General features: G+C 36.6%; 1 protein-coding gene across 1 annotated transcript; it reads right to left on the bottom strand.

Moving 5' to 3' along the window:
* Positions 1-39: 39 nt before the first annotated feature.
* Positions 40-5,195, bottom strand: cav2 (caveolin 2). The gene is given in 3 exon segments (NM_001002150.1): positions 40-1,325; positions 4,187-4,374; positions 4,981-5,195. Coding segments are annotated over 3 exon segments (489 nt in total). The 5' UTR covers positions 5,131-5,195; the 3' UTR covers positions 40-1,174.
* Positions 5,196-19,264: the final 14,069 nt, after the last annotated feature.

Raw genomic sequence — 19,264 nt, 5'->3', positions numbered from 1 at the left:
ATCTGCACAGTCTCTCAGCAAAGAAAAAAGTCCTTCAACTTCCAAAAATAATTTTATTTGGTGAACTGTGAGGCATTTAGTTCTGTCTTTCATAAGCTGAGCTGTGTTCAGCATGTTTGCTACATGACATCACTCAACAGGGCTAAGGAAACGGCACCTGAGCTTCTAATGTTCCATTGCAGTCAAATATTCCATTTACTCTGTGGAGCCACTAACAAAGCACAATCGATGGCAAACAGCATGTCAAATGTGGCTTTGCAAGTCAAACTAATCATCATTCGCTGTTTTATAATTTCAAAAGATGTCATTAATAAAGAAGAAAACAAGGAATGTACCTAAAAATCATAAATAGTTCACACTGGAATGCCATCAAATCTTTTAAGGGTACGTTTACAGAACTAAAAATGGACATTTTTGAGCAGTTTACCTAGAAACAGGTTTCAAAGTTCTACTACTACTACAGCTCTTAAAGTGTCAATTTCAAAAATGTTTATTTGTGAAGACAATGTCATGCATTATGTGTATTTTTATGTTCAGTCTGTACACGTATTAGTGCTGAACAACCAAAATAACAATAGCAGACAAGAGCACTGTATGCGTGCCAATACACATTGTTTCTTTTACAAAGTGACACCTACTGGCCAGGCATCCATAATGCTGCCAATTAATTCATTTTTGTGAGCGTGATTGTTTTTGACAATGATGTTGTCTGTATGTGATCCTTTCCATTTTTAAAGTACAAAGTTATATAAACGTACCCTAACTCCAAACAATATAAATAAAACGATTAAAAAACCTACAGCCCTATCGGAAGTAGTTGCATATTTTTTTTTCCTTACCAGCACACCATGCGCTTATTTTAATAACATTTATCATGCAGTAGCACAATATATCATCCTTAAAGAATAAATCTCAAACATTACATTAAAAGTATTGCATTATATATAACATAAAAGCTTAATTAGACTTACATAACAGTACTGAAAAAAGCATGTCTGCATAGGCGCCACCCATAACAAAGTTGACATGTCAATAGCTACAACGGAATGAGAGACAAGTTCTTTCTCTTCTCTGTGCTTCAGAAGTCAAGGATAAACGTTCCTTCAGCTAGTAACCCTCAAAAGGGAGGGCAAAAGAGTGTGACAGAAAGATTCTGCAATACTTCTATGCGGAGTTAGATTTGCTCAGTCTTGATGTTGATGGAGGACAAGCACCGTCCAATGCTGAAGAAGAAAGGCCCTATAAACATGTCCATCAAGCTGGTCCAGATCACGTGGATGGAGGGCAGTGTCATCATGCAGCCCTGGATCACTGGCATCACCACCCTGTGGATGAAAAATAGCTCATCATTAAATGTGCTGATGACTTATATAGTCAGATCAAGGTGAATGTGTTCATCTCTTTGTTCTAGGTTAAAAATGGACCCTGGAGAATTAACCTTCATATCCAGTGGTTCAACTGAATCATCAGCTTTGCTATTGTTAACATTAAAGCCATATGTGAGATCTGTCAGTGAGCATCACTGGACACTGGTCAATAAGGAGGTGAGGTGAGAGAAATATAATGTGTTTTCATTATCTACAGCATGTGTCTAAATGCTTTTTAAACTTACTATTTATAAGATTAAAGACCCTTTTTGTACATTCAACAACTGTATTTATACATAAACCAGTTTTATAACTAACTGGATTAATTCTGACCAATTGATTGATGCTTTACCTGTGAAAGACTCATGGCCTGTGTTGTCGTTGGTTGCTTGTGTGTTGTTAAGAGGCTGTGTGGTTTTGCACTATGCCTAAGTGCATAGATATTTACATTAGACGTCGCCTACACACGTCGCCTTGTTGTCTCTTGGAAGAAATGTGTCAATAGAGCTGCCATTGTAGTACAGGGTAGTGCTCCTTTGAAATGAATATGGGACCAAGGTGCAGTGGGGAACTGGCCATCCAGAGCCAGAGATACACACACACACACGCATATACATATATATATATATATATATATATATATATATATATATATATATATATATATATATATATATATATACTGTATATAAAGCAACAAAGAGCATGTGTGTGCGTGCATGGAGATGTATTATCCTCCCTCCCTGTTAAATTTGATCTAATACACGTCTTAAAATACACCCCTTCTCCTGCTTTCACATCTAATTCTAACAGACTAAGTGATTTGTTTTTGAATAAATCTCTGTAATGAACGACTTGTTCACTTAGCCAACAATCTTGTTGTCATATTTCATTTGCATTGTTTGCTTATTTTACTCAACAAAACCTGCATAAGCCTAGTATTGAGTGCGAGCTGGTGCTACTTTGCCTTATGGTCAGTGCAGTAAGAGACTGTATTGTAATACTTGTTTAACATATAATATACTTGTTCAGCACAAAATTTCATAACATACAAAAAAGTAAAGAATTAAATCTTTCATGTGAAATGTTCTGCCTTTATGCTTTGTTTAATTTGTTTGCTCATTACTACACCCATACACAGCACTGAAGTCCAGCATCTTCACATTTGGCTTTTGGATGACATTTGTCCTGGGAGCATTGAACAAATGTGCTGGCACTATTGACGCATACTCCGAGTCCGTATGCGATATCTAGTGTATATGTCTATGGCCTAGGTGGTTGTTAGAGTTTTGCCACCCAGTTGTTAAGGCCTTCTGTGGTATTTAACAGCATTGTTGCTGATTTAGGTGGTTGTTAGGGTGTTGCTATGCAACTGCTAACATAGCCTGTGGCATTCAGCAGTTTAATAGCCAATCTTGTGGTTGTTAGGGTGTTGCTATGTAATCACTAAAGTTCCCTTTTTTATTTAACACTCTGCTTTGGAATCTATGTGATTGTTACTGTGTTGCAACATTATGCAGTTGCCAAGATTTTGTATTGTTTTTAGCATTTTCTCTGGTATCTTAATGATTAGGATCTATGTGGTATTTATCACTATGATTGCCAATAAAGGTGTTTTTAGGGTGTTGCTCTGTAATCGTGAAGATTCTCTGTGGTATTTAACAACATGCTCGAGATTCTAGGTGGTTGTCATGGTGTTGCCATGCTATGCTTAAATTATTTTAGCTCTATGCCTAAGAATCTGGGTGGTTTTTACTGTGCTGCCAAGACTCTGTATTGTTTTTAGCACTCCACTTGGGTATCTCAGTGGTTGTTTTGGTTTTGCTTTGCGGTTGTTATTGTTGTCTGTGGTATTTTAGCAGTATTTGGTAAGGTGGTTAGGGTGCTATGCAACTGCTAAAGTTTTCTGTGGTATTTAGGAGTATGTTATTAGAGTGTTGTTGCAGTTAATGTTATGTGTGGTCATTAGCACTGTTCTAGATGGTTGCTGTGGTTTACAAAAGCAATCACTCCTCAACAAGCTGCACAATTTTAGTCAATTTAGATATTATATTCTAGACTTTAGCGTCTAGTAGGTTGCAAAAATATTACATGGAGATTTGATGCACTACTTACTGACCTAAGTAAAAACAGCCAATATCTAAGACATTATGACATTTTAAAATTGTTCACCTGCTGTTACATGGTCAAATTAGATGTACATGATTAGATGTAAATTAAAACAAATCTGTTTTTAGCAAATCTCAAAGTTTGAGATTTGTCACCCACGATAGTAGTCAGTTAAGACTGACAATAAGACTGATCAGTTTTTTTTTTCCTTTTTCTTTGAGCTACACTGACATCTCGACCTTGATCTTATCTAGCTAATTTGTCAGGACTACTCATTCCTAAGCTAACAGGGTCTCTCTGCTTCACTAGGCTGTGAAATTTACAAACATCCACATGTGCTTTTACATCCACCTCAGGAGGACTGACTCTCAAAGTGTTGCTGATCTAAACTGCACAGGGTCAAGCACCAATGTTTGCCAAGTTTCTGCCTGCATGTGTCAAACCGCTAAGAGGTCGGAGCAAAACACTTGACTAAAATGCTAACAATCCAGCGTGAGTTATGTATGGATTTTTCCACTCTAAGTGGAAATGCAGGCCCACCTGCACTGGGAAAAAACCAACATACAAACTTTCTCTGTTACATTTCTTCATTTTTTTTAATGCCAGTCTTTATCTTGGTGGGAAGTGGCCAAGGAAAATATTCTGCAATTGAGCTGTGGAAAATACAACAGAGAGCCAGCAGCCTTTCTCAACAAGAAGCCTTTTCATACCAAATATGTATACAGCTGAGGATCCCGAAAACAATCCCTGCAATAAACGCCATGGGAATGGCCAGAAGCGTGGTGAGGATCCGGTAGAAGACGTATTTCACCAACTCGAAAACAGCATGACTACCAATCCAAACTCTGTCAAAGCTGTGTGTGGAGTTGGGCTCAGCGATGATGTCTTCAAAACCAACCTGTGGAATCAAACATGATATCAAAAATAACATTAATTACACTAAATTAACCCACATTAAAAAGAGTAAATATAATTTTCATATTCTAACAGCACCAAAGAAATGTTGCTAAAAGTCTATACATTTTTATATTTTGGAATTTATTATTATTATTAGTAGTAGTAGTAGTGGGAGTAGTAATATTATTAATAATATCACTGGTTGGTTTATGAAAATGAAATATATTAGCCTAACTACTTATATTGAATCAAAGCTGTGCTACTCTATACAGTAATTCATCTGTAATTATTGTTAATAATAAAACTACTCGTATCTTATTTACACATTTCTTTCCTGTCATTTGTTTTTTTTTTTTGTGTAGATAATGCAGTTTGCAAAAGCAGACATAGTAATACTCAAAATATATTTAAAAACCATACAGTAGGTTTATTGCGCATGTGCAACCATTCACATAAATCTCTTTATAAAAGAGCGGTGAGCGAAAATAACTTATACTGTCACAGGAAACTAATATGACCACGTCATATAATGCATGCTTATTCAGATATATACGTTAATATTTCTAAATAAGTGATAGGAGCACCTCTCGCATGATCTGACACTTACCTTTAGGTGCTTGTTGATATCTTTAGGATCTCTGTCCTGAACCTCCGAATACACGTTCGGTTTCTTTCCAAGTATAGGTTCAATCGATCTGTTGAACTCATCCTCATCCATTATCACCCTGGTCTCTGATTTTTCTTTTTCTAGACCCATTTTTTAAGTTTTGGAGTTGCAAGGCGCGCGCTTCTGTCCACTGCGCCTGCAGGACGCGCTCTGTGCGCTCAGGACAGGACGCGTCCACGCCCCTCACGGAAGACGCGTTCACGCGCAGACAAAACACACAAGCGGCGCCCAGTTTTCTGCTACAAACAAACGTGGACCAACAGTTAGGAACCTTTAAAGGGGTAAATCCTAGTCAAGCTGTCCTTATCTCGATACACTGTTTATTAAATATAATTTTAGGAGTGTTAACAGATTCTTGTTGTTATTTCCTCTATAGCGCATACGGCATAAACGCCACTTTTCCCCTCAGCTGTTTCCTCACATTTGACACTTTTATTCATTTCATTGGTTTATTATACAGTTTAAAATCTGAAGTATTTTAAAGTTTTAAAACTATAAATATTTAGGGAGTTGCTCAGAGTTTGCCTTTATTGTCTCCTCAGGCTCTTTTATTTATCTAAAAAATATGTTGGTTCTTTTAATACTACTACAACTACTACAACAACAACAACTACTACTACTACTACTACTACTACTACTACTACTACTACTACTACTAATAATAATTTATTTATAACTGCATGAGACATTCAAACCAACAATCTGTTAACTATCTTAAAGAACTATTTATGATTATTTTTGTTTATATACTGTTTACTTTTCTTTATGTTTGAGTGTAGAGATCTTTTTTTCCAGCGCTTTAGTTTTTTTAGTATTTATTTGTAACCATCACAAACCCTTTCAGCACTCATTGTTGATTTGTGGGAGCTCAGCCTTCCAACAAAACACTCTCATCAGACTTTTTAAAATCTCTTTACATTTAAGCTTTCAAAATCTACTATTTTTTATTCAGACCAACTATGTTCAGTTGATGAGAACCTACTTCATTCATTGTCTTCATTATAGCAAGTAAGTACAGACATATTATCCATATTGTTTTGAGTTAGGCTATCATATTTATTAATATATTGTTCAGAAGCATTTACAGCACATACTACCTATAAGGCAGCATTTGTCTGGTTTTGGACTTGGTCGATGACTTTTAGTAGATCATTTGCCTGTCTTAACTTCTGCCAGTGCTAGTAGGCCACTCATAGGCTATCTTTTATACACTGTTAACTGATCCAGTGGTTGTTTTTGCATTCCTATTTGACTTTTCAAAGGGACTGCTCATCCTACAAAATTAAGTTCCCTCACTGAAAATTTAAACGGCATGGTGTATGCAAACACTTTGGCATTATCTTTATTCATTATGTTAAACAAGACTAAAATAATATTAGATATTTATGTAATTATTCTGTCAGATAAAAGTCTTGTGGTGCTACCAACATGCAGGGAAAAAACATACAACAGGAATTTACACAGGGCACCCCAGGAGTCCCTCAAATATGTCATTATTTGAATCTTCAAAAACTGACATTTGTGAATAAGAAATTGATTGATAATAATATTGAAATAACAATGATAGTAATAATAATAATAATAATAATAATAATAATAATAATAATAACGATGATGATAATGATGATGATAATGATAATAATGATTAAAGAACAATCTTTATGTGAAAATCTAAAACACTGATATTTATAATATAATATTAAGGGAAAAATATTCACGTATATAAATAATAATAATGTTTTATAATTATTTAATATTTTTGAATATTTGGTAAAAATATTATCGACAATATGTAAAATAATAAATTAATAAATTGACAAGAATTTTACATTATTAAATGTTATATAATATAACATAATAAATCAATTTCTTTCTGAGGAATATTTTCTATATCAAGTAAAAAAAATATTAATTAATAAATAAATGTACTTTTAAATATTAAAAAAGTACTTTTTATAAATCTACTTTACTTTTGTCTCTATTTTACATCTCATTCAGACAAATATGTGCATAAAATGACATTCATCAAATCTGAATTTTGTTTTAAACATTTTTAAATCAAAACATATTGCACAAATACCTTTCATTAATCAGCTCTATTTCTGTGTATTAAAAAAAATTTAACCTTTTCTTTTCCACAATGAAACTAGATTATGACCACCTTTTTCATTCTGCTAAACATTATCTTCTATCGCTCCCACCATTTTAGCACATTTCATAATACATACCAACTATCTGAATATAACATTGATCATTATAACCAGAAGGAATGAAGGAAGCTGATACACACATAAACAACAAACTCATTGTGTTGTAAAAAGGGGAGAGGCATCAGCAGCTCATAACAGCAGAGCAAAAGCACAACAGTGGGAGTGAAAAGCACATTCGGCCCACCAGACCTCGCACAATACAGGTCATAATCCCTATGGATAAACACACAGCCGATTTAAAGCTGCTCTGCAAAGGTGCCAAAGTCTTTCCTCTGCGTGTGCGGGTTTGAAACAATGTTCAATTTTCTAATTTGAGACCAAACATTAGTGGCTGCCTTTAGATTTTAAGTTGAAGCAAATTAATCTTGAGTCATTTCAACTTGCATTGCAATAAACTGATTTTAAACTGCTCGTGTAATTTAAGGGTGCTGGACAATGCAGTTGAGGATCCATGTGCAGTTTATTAAACAGATTACTCAGACAGGCAACGGTAAAAAAGGAGCAAACAAATCGTAGTCAAAAACAGGCGAATGGTCAGGCTGCAAAACAACAAAAAGGATGAACAAAACAATGGTCAAAAACACGGGAAGGCAAGACAAGAATAACGCTTAAGTGATGCATTTTTTTTTTCACTTCATCAGTTGGTGGTTTTATTTCCTCCCCACTGGCTTGCTCGGATCGGACTTGTGGAGCTGCTCAGCATGAATTTGCTCTTCAATGTTTGAGCTTTCAGCAGTGAATTGAACCGCAATGAACTAAACTAAACTGAACTTAAACTCTGAAATTTGGACTTTACTAGAACTTCTAGGTTAGGCTGTTTTGGTAATTTACATTGTAAAATGTGCTCTATAAATAAACATGAATTGAATTGAATTGAATTGAATTAAATTAAATTAAATTAAATTAAATTGAAAGCTCTAAGCAGAAACGAGACTTAGCAAAATTTGTGTGAATATGTGGTGTATATATAGTCCAAGTAACCATCTTCAACTGTGTGTGTGTGTGTGTGTTTGTGTGTGTGTGTGTGTGTGTGTGTGTGTGTGTGTGTGTGTGTGTGTGTGTGCGTGTGTGTGTGCGTGTGTGTGTGTGTGTGTGTGTGTGTGTGTGTGTGTGTGTGTGTGTGTGTGTGTGTGTGTGTGTCAGTATTTAGATGACTGTCAGCTGTGGCAGGAGTGTTTGAAGCGATGGCTTCTGACAGTTGTAGTTCGATTCAGTTGCAGAATTGTAGTTCTCCAGCAATCTGCAGCTGCTAGATTATGTCTGAAACATGGTTCATTTATTTTACTGTGTTTTATTAATATATAAACATAGATTGGGATCAGTATGATACATGGGATCAGTACAATTTTTAAAGGAATAAACATGCTCTTTAAGGCTGCATTTACTTGATCAAAACACAGTAGAAACCGTAATAAATGTAAATATTATTACATTGTAAACTAACATTTGTATTTTTGAATGTACTTGAAAAAATAATTTATTCTTGTGATTTAAATTAGAAATTTTCACTCCATCACTACTCCAAACTTGTTACATGATGCTTCATACAAAATCATTGTAATTTGATGATCATTTATAATTATTATTATAATTGTTATTATTGGTGGCATGGTGGCTCAGTGGTTAGCGCTGTCGCCTTACATCAAGAAGGTTGCTGTATAGATGAAGACATGCAGTACATGCGAATTGAAGAAACTAAATTGGTTGTAGTGTATGAGTGTGTCTTAGTGTGTGGGTGTTTCCCAGTACTGGGTTGCAGCTGGAAGGGCATCCGCTGTGTAAATCATGTGCTGGATAAGTTGGCAGTTCATTCTGATATGGTGACCGCTGAAGAAAAAAGGGACTAAGCCGAAGAAAAATAAATAAATTAATTAATACATTTATTTATTTATTTATTTATTTATTTATTTATTTATTTATTTATTTATTTATTTATTTATTTATTTATTTTTAGTGTTGTATATCAGTGTTGAAAGCTGTTGGACTGCTTGATATTTTTGTGGAAATATTTTTTTTTGTGATATGTTATCATTCAAAAGTATTTAGTTTAATGTATTGAGGAAACATTACAGTTCAAGTGAAAGTAATTATATTTATAATTCAAAATAAATAAATAAATATTTTAAATAAATGCTCTAATCTGATCTTTCTATTCATCAAAAAATCCTGAAAGTAAAACGTTTCAGTTTACTGCACTGATAATAATACTAATAATCTTTATTACTCATTGAGAACCAATACAGCAAATCATTATTATCAATTCTGATGGATCATGTGATGACACAGGAATAAATTTTGATTTAATGAAGTTTGTTTATAAACTTATTTTGAGAGGATCACGTGCTTAGGATTGATTATGGCTGTCTTGTTTTAACCAACTAAACATATAGTTATCTTCGGTTTGAAGAACCTTTATGGCATGGTGGCCCAGTGGTTAACACTGTTGCCTCACAGCAAGAATGTCACTGGTTCAAATCTTTATCAGGCCAATTGTCATTTCTGTGCTTAGTTTACACGTTTTCCCCGTGCTTACGTGGGTTTGCCCTGAGTTCTCCGATTTCCACCCACAGTTCAAAAACGTGCCACAAGTAAACTGATCAATCTAAACTAGCACTATAGTCGAGTTCCTAATCAGCAGTATATTTCTATATAGCAATTTATAATCTGTCATCAACTCTAAATAAGGGGGGAATTCTCGAGCCCTACCTGAGCTCAAACTCCCCTCATGCCCTGCAAACAGGAGGGAGCCCTGGGCTTGATGATCTTATGAGCTCAGGGCTTTCTCCCGGGACAGCGTGCCAAACACGCTTTATAATCAATCATCAGCTAAGTGTGAACTCTTGAAACCACGTTTAGTATGAACCCAATTGCACTAAGTTGCAATTCTATTTTACAGTTTTTACTGTATTATTGATCAAATAAATGCAGCTGATCTGAGTAGGCTTCCAAAAATTAAAAAAATCTTAGTGATCCCTGGATTTTTTTGTTTTATACATTTGAAAATGCTGTTTGATCAAACAGCTTATTTAAAATGAGCTGAAACAGCACAATTCTTGAGTTTTTGGGTGGTACAACTCAATTGTTTTATGTTCAATTCACTTAAATGTTGTAAAAACTAAAATGGATAAGTTAACGTAATGTTTTCATTCTGTCTCAGCACAAATCGGGTGTGAGGAACCCAGCGTTTTTTACAGTGTATGTAAGTGTATGTTGCTGTCTTATTAATCTAGTTACAGTGCACTTTTCTTCTGAGTCAGACTGTATAGAGCAATCAGATTTACTGCCGAACTCTTCACTTAAAGTCTCGAGGACTATAATCTGTGATAAAGTGGTTTGCAGGTGAGCCTTATTGATCTATTCTGGTGCAATATTTTACCATCATAATAACTTTAAGTTCATAAGTTCAGCAGTTTTTTTGCCTTGAGGACACGGGACCAGCCCAACAAGCTACTGAAAGCAGAGTAATAAAACCAATATATGTCATTTTCATGACAGCTTAGCAGGTGATTGACAGCTGCCTTTGTGAAGTTGCACTTCTTTGAGCAACATCTCACAAAACCACTCAAATTATATGTTTCTTAAATGTGGCATTCCCATGAAGGCATAGTGTGATGTTTTTATTCATCAATACGTTTAAATACATCACACGTAATGTAAATGTATACATTGATTCAATACATATTGCATGATAATAAATACAGAAATAAATTAAAATACATAACAACTGAATACACTATCAGGGTTATTATGTTATTAAAATCAAAACCATAATATTAAAATGACTTTGTTACTTAGTTTGAGCATAAAATAAGACATGTAAGGAAGACTATTCTAATACAGGATATCATAACTACATAAAATATAAAAAATACACTAATAATTTATAATAATTTTGGCAAAATATTATTAAACACTGTAGTGTATAAAATAAAGTGTTTAATTAATGTTGTAACAAGACTAATTGGATTTATCAGAAAGAAAAGTAAAAAATAAAAACACTCCATAAGTAAAAACAAGCCTATGTTGTGCAATTAGCATTCAGAAAAACCTCAATAGATACCTTAAAATATTAGTTATTTTGTCTTTTTGATAACAAGGCAAGGTTAGTTTAGATGGTAAAATGTCATGGTGTGACCTCCTGTACACATACGCACACGCACAGTGATTTATGAGGACTCTCCATTCGCATAACGTATGTTATACTGTATGAACCAAGTATTTGATTTTATTATACTAAACCCTCACAGGATGACAGGTACAGTTTGGATTTAGGAAGACACAGGGTATGTCCTCATAAACTATATCAACATTATAAAACCATGGTCATGTGAATATACATAATGTACACACAATTTGTGTCTTCATAAAACACCAAAAAAGTGCCCACATACACTCACAAACCAACACACATTCACATACGCTCTAGGCGTAGGGGAAAACTGTTAATTCTACAGCACAAACAGTGCTGGTGAATTTTGATGAATTAGCCAAAGGTCACATTCCTTTGTTGTGTGATCTAAGTGAAGAAGAACAATGATATGAGATGAGACTTCCTGATTGCCACCTCATCTGCTAAAGCTCTCTGCTCTGTGAATCTCCTTACCGGCTCAGCATAATAACTCTGACATGCAGTAATCGTGAGAACAAGCCTATAGCAAACTTACTCTATTGTCATCAGCTCCCAGACCTGAAACCTCACATTTCCACATCCATTAGAATACAATTACTGTGTACTGACACAAATAAATTAATTGTTGCTGCTTAAGTATTAAGTTATTTCATAATAATAATCTTTTTATATATTATTAATTTTAAAAATGCTGTCTTTTTTCTCTTTATATAAACACGACTACATGCGTGCAACAATAATAAAAACACAACACTTTTATTTTTGCCCCTATTTTTCATGAGCTGACCTCAAAGACCCAAAAGTTTTTCTATGAAGACAAAAGGCCTATTTTCCTCAAATATTGTTCACACATTTGTCTAAATCTGTGAGACAATCAAGATGCTTATTGGTCTGCATGAGTATTGCACATGTGCGCCTTAGGGTGAACTCACACTATGCTATCCGAACTGCCCAGGCTTGCTTCTCAGTTGGTTTGACAAGTGTGAGTGCTTCGAATCAGTTGGCCGGCCCTGACCAAGTTAGAAGAAGTGTGCTAGAGTGTGGTTTGGTTGGGCTTTGGCACAGTGTGCTTGTAGTGTAAGTGCAAAGCATGGCTGAGCCCGAAACTGAAGACGCAATGTCACTTTTAATGGACTGTTTATATAGATTTATTAATCATTCTTACTTTTTAATGAATACAAACTGTCATAGTTTATTACAGATGCAAACCCCTCACTGCACGACAGCAAACCTCCTAATACCGGCAGCAAGAGGGCTTTTATGATAACTTATGAGCGTCAAAAGTTGTGGATCTGCTCAGCAAAATATTTGACTGTGTCATCGCATCTCGAATGACTAAAACTAATACAAAACAATTTAACTAAAGCAATATCCACTGCACTGAGTGTGAGCGCTTCTCTCTGTTAAACTGAACAGCGCATCATCAATGACGTAAGTGTGCTCTGGTTCGGATGCAATGTGAGTGCAGGCTATGGGAGGAGAGGGGAGAGGGACAACCGCACTGCGCCACAATTCAAGGCAACCATGCCTAGTGAGAGTACGCCTTTAGGCTGGCCACAATAAAAGACCACTTCAAAATATGCAGGGTAGTCCAAGGAAAGGGGCCTCACACAGTGCAACACATCTTCCTCACATAGAGTCGATCAGGTTGTTGTTTGCATCCCATGTAATGTTGGTCCACTCTCCTGTCACTGAGAAAAGTTGTAGGATTTTGGCTGGAACTAAAACATGCTGTTGAATATTCTGATCTAGAGCATCCTATGTGCACAGAGTAGGCTGACCATACAAGAACTGGGATGTTTTCAGCTTCCAGAAGCTGTGTACAGATTTTTGCACCATGGGACTGTGCATTATCATGCCACAACATGAGGTGATGTTTGTGGATAAATGGCAATGGGGCTTGGGATCTCATCATGGTAATTCTGTGCATTTAAAACTCCAATAATATCAACACAGGCTCATTGTTGATATGTACCCATGTCTACATTTCTGGAGAGTGCAAATTATGCACTTCGTCTTTAAAATGAACACTATTGGGTGTCAACAGTTTCTGCTCCTTTTCACATTACTGACAACCGCTCACCTCCATGTGGACGGCTTTTCCAGTGTTACCAGTTTGCCCAGCTGCATACGTCAGGAGACATAAAGGGGAGTTGACCATGATGATGGGGCTTGATTCCGACAAAGAAAGGTTCTAGAAACAAAAGATAAATAAGAGATGAAATAAAACAAAAGCAATAAAATAAATAAATAAACAACAAGCTGAAAACAAGGTGAAATCACGAAAACACTATCGGTTGGGTTTAAGAAAGGAATATTTGGGTCAGCCAGTCAGTCATTAGACAGCAAGCTGGCCTGGTCGGCTGAAGTGTATATAGCACCCTCTGATGGATTTATGCGTGAAGAGGACACGCGAGAGAAATTTGAGATCATCGCAAAATGTACACAGCAGCCTCTGGTGTAAACAAAAGCTAGGAACAGACGCATTTACGTTTTTCGATGTCCCTAAAAATGTAGACCTGGGCACGTTTCCGCAATGATCCTGGGTTGAAAAACATACATGTTTGTTCGTTGTCCATATCATATGCCTGCCCACACCGCAACCATGGGCAACTTGATTCACAATGTTGACATCAAGCAAACTGCTTACCCTGTGATGCCATACACATTGTTTGCCATCTGCTCTATAGAGTTAAAACTGAAATTCATCCATGAAGAGAACACCCTAAAGAGCGTAAAAGAACAAAGGCTGCACAGGACAGTGAAGCTGAAATAGACTATGGGCCAATAAAAGAGAAGGCTTTAATTAAAATCAGCAAAAGGTTTGTGAATAGCACATATTTTACATCACTGATCAAAGTCTTTCTTTAAACATTACATAAAAGCAGTCTTTGTTTCTCCATCGACTGCTAATAAAGACTGAACTTAAATCAACTTAAGGAAATACATTAGCCTTCATGCTCTCTGCCAGCGTGTACCTTTGTCTAAACAGATCAGGTTTAATGCTTTGTAATGTTTCCAAGCACAATAAAACCAGTCCAAAACACCCAATCTCTTCCGCACCCACATTGCCCAGTGTTTGTGAACAGCACCAGCTGAAGGTGTGGTGATAGTGAAAAACATCAGGTATCCACCCAGAGCCCGGGGCCCAGCGAGTCCATAGAGTATTAGATAAACACCTTTCTTCCACCTGTACTAAGGAGCGGGTTTTGCAATGGAAAAGCTCCCCGCAAGCTTTAGTCCTGCAGGTCTGACACAGTCGCACACGGAGGAATATTCATCTCCATTACATGACAGAGCCCTCAAACCATTTTCCAGCATAGTTCAGATGAGGCATACGTATCAGATGCTGCATACCGCTGCTGTTACTCAACAGACTCAGGTGTGCTTTTTCTCTTTAGCATGAGCCAAGTCTGCAATGCTGGCCAGTAAGCTTGTTTCATGGCCCTCCAAGTTTTTATAAGCCGTCTACCGATAAACATGGTATCAATTTGAGCTTCAAGGTGATTTACAGCTGGCATTAAGCTTTTATGTCCCCTCGTGAAAAAATATTGCAAAGACAACGTCTTAATATATTGGATTTTACACACACAATTTTTCAAAATCATGTTAATTGTTAGCATTACATGAAACTATATTTTTTCAATATCATGACATATTTAGTTGTTATTTTAATAATCATAGGCCACTTTATTAGGTACACCTTACTAGTACCGGGTTGGACCCTCTTTTGCCCTCAGAAATGCTTTAATCCTTCGAGGCATAGATTCAACAAGTACTGGAAATATTCCTCAGAGATTTTGGTCCATATTGACATGATAGCACCACACAGTTGCTGCAGATTTGTTGGCTGCACATCCACGATGCGAATCTTTAGTTCCACCACATGCCAAAGGTGCTCTATTGGATTGAGCTCTGGTGACTTTGGAGGCCATGAGTACAGTGAACTCATTGTCATGTTCAAGAAACCAGTCTGAGATGATTCACACTTTATGATATGGCGCATTATCCTGTTGGAAGTAACCATCAGAAGATAGGTACACTGTGGTCATAAAGGGATTGACATGGTCAGCAACAATACTCAGGTATGCTCAATTTGTAGTAACGATGCCAAACTGTGCCAAGAAAATATTCCCCGCTCCATTACACCACCACCAGGCTGAACAGTTGATACAAGGCAAGATGGAAGCATACTTTCATGTTGTTAACGCCAAAGTCTGACCCTATCACCCCAATGTCGCAACAGAAATTGAGACTCATCAGACCAAGCAACGTTTTTACAATCTTCTATTGTCCAATTTTGGTAAGCCTGTGCGAATTGTAGCCTCAGTTTCCTGTTCTTAGCTGACAGGAGTGGCACCCAGTGTTCTGATGCTGTAGCCCATCCACCTCAAGGTTAGACATGTTGTGCGTTTAGAGATGCTTTTCTGCATACCTCAGTTGTTCGAGTGGTTATTTGAGTCACTGTTGCCTTTCTATCAACTTGAACCAGTCTGGCCATTCTCCTCTGACCTTTGGCATCAACAAGGCATTTACAGAACTGCCGCTCACTGGATATTTTCTCTTTTTCAGACCATTCTCTGTAAACCCTAGAGATGGTTTTGTGTGAAAATCTCAGTAGATCAACAGTTTCTGAAATACTCGGACTAGCCCATCTAGCACCAACAACCTTGCCATGTTTAAAGTCACTTAAATCACCTTTCTTCCCCATTCTAATGCTTGGTTTGAACTGTAACAGATCGTTTTGACCATGTACACATGCCTAAAGTTGCTGCCATGTGATTGGATGATTAGAAATTTGCACTAATGAACAGCTGGCAGGTGTACCTAATAAAGTGTCCGCAATATAATAATTTGTTTTCAATATTAATTTTAAATAGCCTACCTTTGCTTTTTAAAGGACATTTGAACATTGATGTGTAGCACAGTGTACCTGTATCCTTGTTTCAACTCTGCCCTTGTGAACTAATTTCCACTTCCATTGAGCCACATTTCATCATCTTTAAAAAGCCACTGATTGCAACAAACAGAAGAGAGTGATAAGCCCACAATGTGCCGGAAAGGTTTAGTTTTCCTTTCTTTTTACAGCCAAAATCATTTACCAGACCTATATTAACTTTTATGGTGCTTTTGTCTCAAAACATTTCACAACCTAATGATGCTTCAATTTTTGAAGACCTAATAATAGTTCACTGAGGTGAGATTGGCTAGATTTAGGCTCAGTAAACCTCTATTAAATATAATAGTAAAACAGATTTTTTGGTCTGCATCTTTTTGCTTGAAAACAGCAATAAAAGTACAATGAAAGTTTACAACCAAATGAAAGATAAACAGGGACATGCACAGGCCTTTGCTTTGATTGACTTTATCACATCTGGGCACTAGTCTCTCACACCACTACTTTGATCTTGATCATTTCTTCTTTAGTCTTGAGTCACAGTTTACTAATTGTTGTAGACTGGTACCCATAACTTTTATAGCAGATTTTCCAACTACCGCTATTTCTGGAGAGCACCAAATATGTCCCAGGAGGTACATTTTTGTGCAGTCTTTGTTTTCGCAAATCCACAAGAGGCCACTGTATACACTTTTTCAGATCTCAAATTTTCTCTCGCAAGTGCCATTCGTGCCCGCTCTTCTTGTATAAATCCACCAGAGGCCGTTCTCGACTTAATGACTGACTGACTGACTGACTGACTGAATGACTGACTGACTGACTGATCCACCTTCCTCCTTCCCTAAAACCAACCAAAATCATTTTCAAAAGCACAGATTGCTTTGAAATCTGATCAGTCCAGAAAAAGAAAAGCCCTTGTCTGATTTTTACGACCTTGTCAGATTTTACCACATTCTCACCCTGTATTTACTTGTTTATTTAGTTATTTATTTATTTTTTGGCTTCTGTTTTTGTCTTACCTGCTTTCTAGAATCGTTCTTTGCTGGACTTGAATCCTGTTGTCGAAGGTAACTTCTCTCTGCATCTCAAGTCTATCGACGTACATGGTGAGCTAACAGGATAAACTGGTAACAGCAGGAAAGCCATCCATTTGGAGGTAAGTGATCAGCTGGTAAGCGTGAAAAGCACTGGCTTCATACTACCCTGTAGCATTCATTTTAAAGACGAAATGCAGCCATACATATTTCTCTCTACAAAATTCGCAATCTCCAGAAATGTATATAGGGCTACGTTTTCAGAATGAGTCTGTGTTGAGATTAAAAGTTTAGATTAGGGCTCTGATAGCAGAGTTTCTGATGAATATTTGCATACATTCTGTTATGACGTATCTCCATTCTTTCCCAATTTTGGCCTTCAAAGCAGAAAATTCTGCCGCCATTTAAATAGAGTTTGTCATATAAAGTCATTTACCACCAGGTGCCAGATTATCATAATTAACTTAATTAATCTGAAAGTGTTCTCTAATTTTGATCAGTGTTTATTTTTAAATATCTCATTTAAGTTTTTATGTAGTAAGAAGCAGTTAATAAAATGTGCTTAAAAATGAATATTTTCCTCAAATAGAACAAAGCAGTGACCTCGAAATTAAGCAAGATGTAAGTTGTTCTCTAATATTTCCACTCTATATGAATCTACAAACATAAATAGTCATAAAACATACAGTATATGTGCTTTGTGCTAACACTATTTATTGTACAACAACAATTTATTCAATATTAAATTCAAGCTTTATTTATAATTTCCTTACTTGTAAGAAGGGCGGCAAGGTGGCTCAGTGGTTAGCACTGTTGTCTCACAGCAAGAAGGTCGCTGGTCCCGGCTGGGTCAGTTGGCATTTCTCTGTGGAGTTTGCATGTTTTCCTCGTGTTCACGGTTTCCACCGGGTGCTCCAGTTTCCCCCATAGTACACAGTACATGCGATATAGGAGAATTAAATAAACTAAATTGGCAGTAGTGTATGTGTGAATGAGTGTGTTTGGATGTTTCCCAGTACTGGGTTGCAGCTGGAAGGGCATTAGATGTGTAAAAGATATGCTGGATAAGTTGGCGGCTAATTCCGCTGCAGCAACCCCTGATGAACAAAAGAACAAAGCCAAAGGAAAATGAATAAATGAATGAATGAATGAATGTATGAAGTTAGACACATTTGAACCTGGTGACACTAAAAACCCTCACCTGATAGATGGTGGAGTAGCCATGCGGTCCAAAGCAAACACAGAGTCAACCGCCACTGCTAGTAGTTTTCCAGACTTGTTTACACTGGAATATGAGGACCACAGTTGAACGCTCTACCTGAATTAGCTAAACCCATTCTAGTGAGGGAAACCCAAAACAGAAACACTTAACATTAATTCTGTGCCAAAAGGGTGTGTGCAAAACTCAATTATAGAGAGAAAAGCCCTTCTGTTTTGGTTTTCATCTTAAGTTGAGTGCAGTTAGCATGTTGCTAATGGGCCCTTAAGTATTTAAACAGGCAAACTCTCATCTAGGAGTCCCCCAAAGTGGAATTCCCAAGTTAAAGTTAGTCTTTAATTATACTATTTCTCTCCAACAGCTCACACACACACACAGCTTTCTTTCTTTAACAGCGATGAAACCGTTCCGTTGAGGCTATTTTTAAGCCTTTGCTGCCTCCTTTCCAAACTCGCTCCACAAACATCAACTCTAGGGTTCTGATGAGAGGTTAATTGTCTCATTTATGCAGTCTACATGAGAGTGTGTACTCAAAATCCATCAATCTATCGTTATGGACATTAGTAGACCAGGAAAACTGAGCTAAGTACACTGCATGGCCTTCACCGCATACTTTAATGCCGTGAACCCTACAGGCTGTATTACTCTGTGTCATCAAACCTTTGTCTTTTGATGGAAAAAAACAGCGTGAGAAACCAAATACGCAGCTATCGGACCACACACTTCCCGACCTGG

This window comes from Danio rerio, chromosome 25, assembly GCF_052040795.2.
Source record: "Danio rerio strain M-AB ecotype USA chromosome 25, GRCz13ab, whole genome shotgun sequence".
Lineage (NCBI taxonomy): Eukaryota > Metazoa > Chordata > Actinopteri > Cypriniformes > Danionidae > Danio > Danio rerio.
This window is presented reverse-complemented; position numbering and strand designations above follow the sequence as displayed.